This window comes from Olea europaea, unplaced genomic scaffold (genome assembly GCF_002742605.1).
Source record: "Olea europaea var. sylvestris unplaced genomic scaffold, O_europaea_v1 scaffold327, whole genome shotgun sequence".
In the NCBI taxonomy this organism is placed as follows: Eukaryota; Viridiplantae; Streptophyta; class Magnoliopsida; order Lamiales; family Oleaceae; genus Olea; species Olea europaea.
The window spans coordinates 271381-274204 of NW_019251603.1; the positions used below are offsets into that span (position 1 = coordinate 271381).

A 2824-nucleotide genomic window follows, 5' to 3' on the forward strand; every position below is an offset into this window, starting at 1 on the left:
TGATTACGCTGGAAATCATGTACATGGCGACGACTTTCAGAATAAAAATTGTGGACAAAATTTTGGAAGCATTAAGGCTGACAACATACAAAAGTGACCTTGAACCTGAAAATGGCTTGTATGGTGTATGTCTATGAGGAGCATGAGAACGATGAGCATGACTACGACAAGAAAATAAAGGGCTTTGGTAGAGGTTGCTATGAATTTTCCAAACTTGCTATAAATTATTAAATTGACATATGCCAGAATAACTATAATAGTGATTTTAATTATTATTTGGCCATCAATTTTCCAAACTTGCTATGTACTATTGAATTGACATCTGCCAGAATAACTATAATAGTGATTTTAGTTGTTATCTTGTACATATTACACACTTGTCCCCTGTTTTTTGACAAAAGTAAAACACCATATTATTTACATTTCTCAAAGTTTGAAAAATTCGAACTTTCAATAAAGTATACATAGAAAAATAGCTCAATCGTTTGATAATATGGAATTTCCATTGTCATGTGATTCAAACACAAGTTTGAAGGCCTCTTTCTAGTCCACATGCCAAATTAAAAAAATAATAAATAATAAAAAATGGAAATTTTTTTTTTTTTTTTGTGAACATGCATTTTATGTTTAATGCAAAATAAGGGCTTCTTAGTTATTTATAAATTTTTTTTAGTGAGAATACCGTCAAATTTTGATAAGGGCTGCCTCCACCTAAACCCATCGGGTTTTGACTTCTTTGTTCTTGCTTTATTGAGATATCAACTCTGTCCAAAATATAGCGTAAATAAAATATTTGAGATAAACAATTATCTAAAAAGTAATATGCTCTTACTTATCACATATGCCAAACTAGCTCCTAAAACACTGATTTGAGTTGATTGAATCATGTACATGCCTTCTTAAGAAAACATGGATTGTTTGGCTCATGTATGATCCATGATCTGCCTAATTTTCAATCATTTAGATACAATTAATTATTGAACTAGAATTCTTCACGTGTGCATATTCTGCATATAAATATCGCTGCATGCACTTGCTAAAAAGCCACTGATTAGTTGCTGGAAACGGTGGAAACTCAAAGACAGACCTTCATTTCTTTGATACTTCTATTATTTTTGAAAAAATGTTTGCCTTCACTACCTTAATGATTTTGGCTCATTGCTGTGGTTTTATAAGTTGTGTATTTTTATTTCAACAGTCTCCACACGCTTTCGAACATAAGGATATCTTCATATTAGCGGGCCAAAGCAACATGGCTGGCCGAGGAGGTGTGAAGAATCGTAATTGGGATCATATTATCCCTCCTGAATGTAGTTCAAAGCCAACGATCCTTCGGCTTACCGCAACGCTAATGTGGGAGGAGGCACACGAACCTCTACATGAGGACATGGATCCAAATAAAACTTGTGGGGTGGGACCTGGATTAGCGTTTGCCAATTCACTGCTGGGACGAAATCCTAGCATAGGGGTAATTGGTTTAGTCCCTTGTGCCTTCGGTGGATCAAGTATAGAGCAGTGGAAACGAGGCTCGAAACTATATAATCGACTCATAAAGAGGGCTGAGGCAGCGCTACTAGATGGAGGGCAGATTCGTGCACTTCTATGGTACCAAGGTGAGAATGATACTATAAATAAATCGGATGCCGAACTGTATAAGATGCGATCGGAAGAATTTTTCATCGATATCCGCACCGATTTAGCTTCCCCAACCCTCCCAATTGTTCAGGTAATTTTATTCGTCTAGTTTATTACATGCAGTTTATTATTTCTCTATTAGAATTAGCGAATTTTCACCCAACACTATGGTTATCCATATAGGTGGCGTTGGCATCAGCACTAGGACCATATATCGACATAGTAAGAAAGGCCCAGCTTGGAATTGACCTTCCAAACGTCACATGTGTAGATGCCAAAGGACTGGAGTTGATGGAAGATGGAGTGCACCTCAAAACTTCAGCACAAGTCTGTCTCGGGAAGATGTTGGCGGATGCCTTCCTCTGCTTGAGACTCGTGTGAACCTCCCTCAAGCCATTTTTATACTACACTAACAAAGACGCTTTAAGCTCTTACTCTTTTTTATTAAATTTTCCGAGTCATTTATAACCATTTAACATTATCTCTTCCAAAATCTCAAAGATACAGAAAAACCTTTTGTTCAAGAAATTACACATAGTGAACTAGTGAACATTTTACATGCCATATAATGGTTTTGTTGGTATTTTGTGTAACAGTCGTATCAATTAATAGACCATTTTGCATAATTTCTTCCATAAAAACTCGTATTCCATGGACCTTGGATTTATATATATGAGTAATTTAATGAGATTAAAATGGACGTTTTGATAATATTTCATATTGTTTCTGGAGTAAAACAGAGATTTAAATACTATCATTCAATTGCCAATATGCCCCTATCAGTCTAGATTAAAATGATATTTTAGTACATTTTAATCAAAATTAATGAAATACGTAGTTGAAAAGTTGTGGTTGCTAAATTTAGTTACTGACTTTTATTGAGATCAAAATTAGATTTTAATATGTAACAAAAACAGGCATAGCCCATTTTAAGTGTTCAATGAAAAAACAATGTGGCAGGGCAACATGACAAATAAAAAGTCTCATAAGATAAAACTCACTCCAGAGAATCGACGTCGTGTTGGAGCCATATCCATTCAATGTATCTCCATACTTTTTACCATTTGCTTTGATGTATGACTAAATTAGGAAGTTTTAAATTTGAAGTAGAATGACAACTAGATATATTAATGATTATGAACTTAGATACAACACCACAATAGATTTTGTCAACCGTCTAAATGTTCAT

At 34.6% G+C, this 2824-nt stretch overlaps 1 protein-coding gene across 1 annotated transcript; it reads left to right on the forward strand.

The window, feature by feature from the left end:
* The first annotated feature begins 1024 nt into the window (after window positions 1-1024).
* On the forward strand, window positions 1025-2276 carry LOC111385754 (probable carbohydrate esterase At4g34215). The gene is made up of 2 exons (XM_023010170.1): window positions 1025-1726; window positions 1819-2276. Exons 1-2 carry the CDS (start codon window positions 1124-1126, stop codon window positions 2014-2016), a joined length of 801 nt encoding a protein of 266 aa, XP_022865938.1. The 5' UTR covers window positions 1025-1123; the 3' UTR covers window positions 2017-2276.
* Window positions 2277-2824: the final 548 nt, after the last annotated feature.

Excerpts from the sequence above, each read along its gene's own strand:
- LOC111385754 (XM_023010170.1), top strand. The coding sequence starts at position 1,124 with ATGTTTGCCTTCACTACCTTAATGATTTTGGCTCATTGCTGTGGTTTT. Across the intron at positions 1,727-1,818 it reads CAACCCTCCCAATTGTTCAG|GTGGCGTTGGCATCAGCACT; the intron begins GTAATTTTATTC and ends TTATCCATATAG.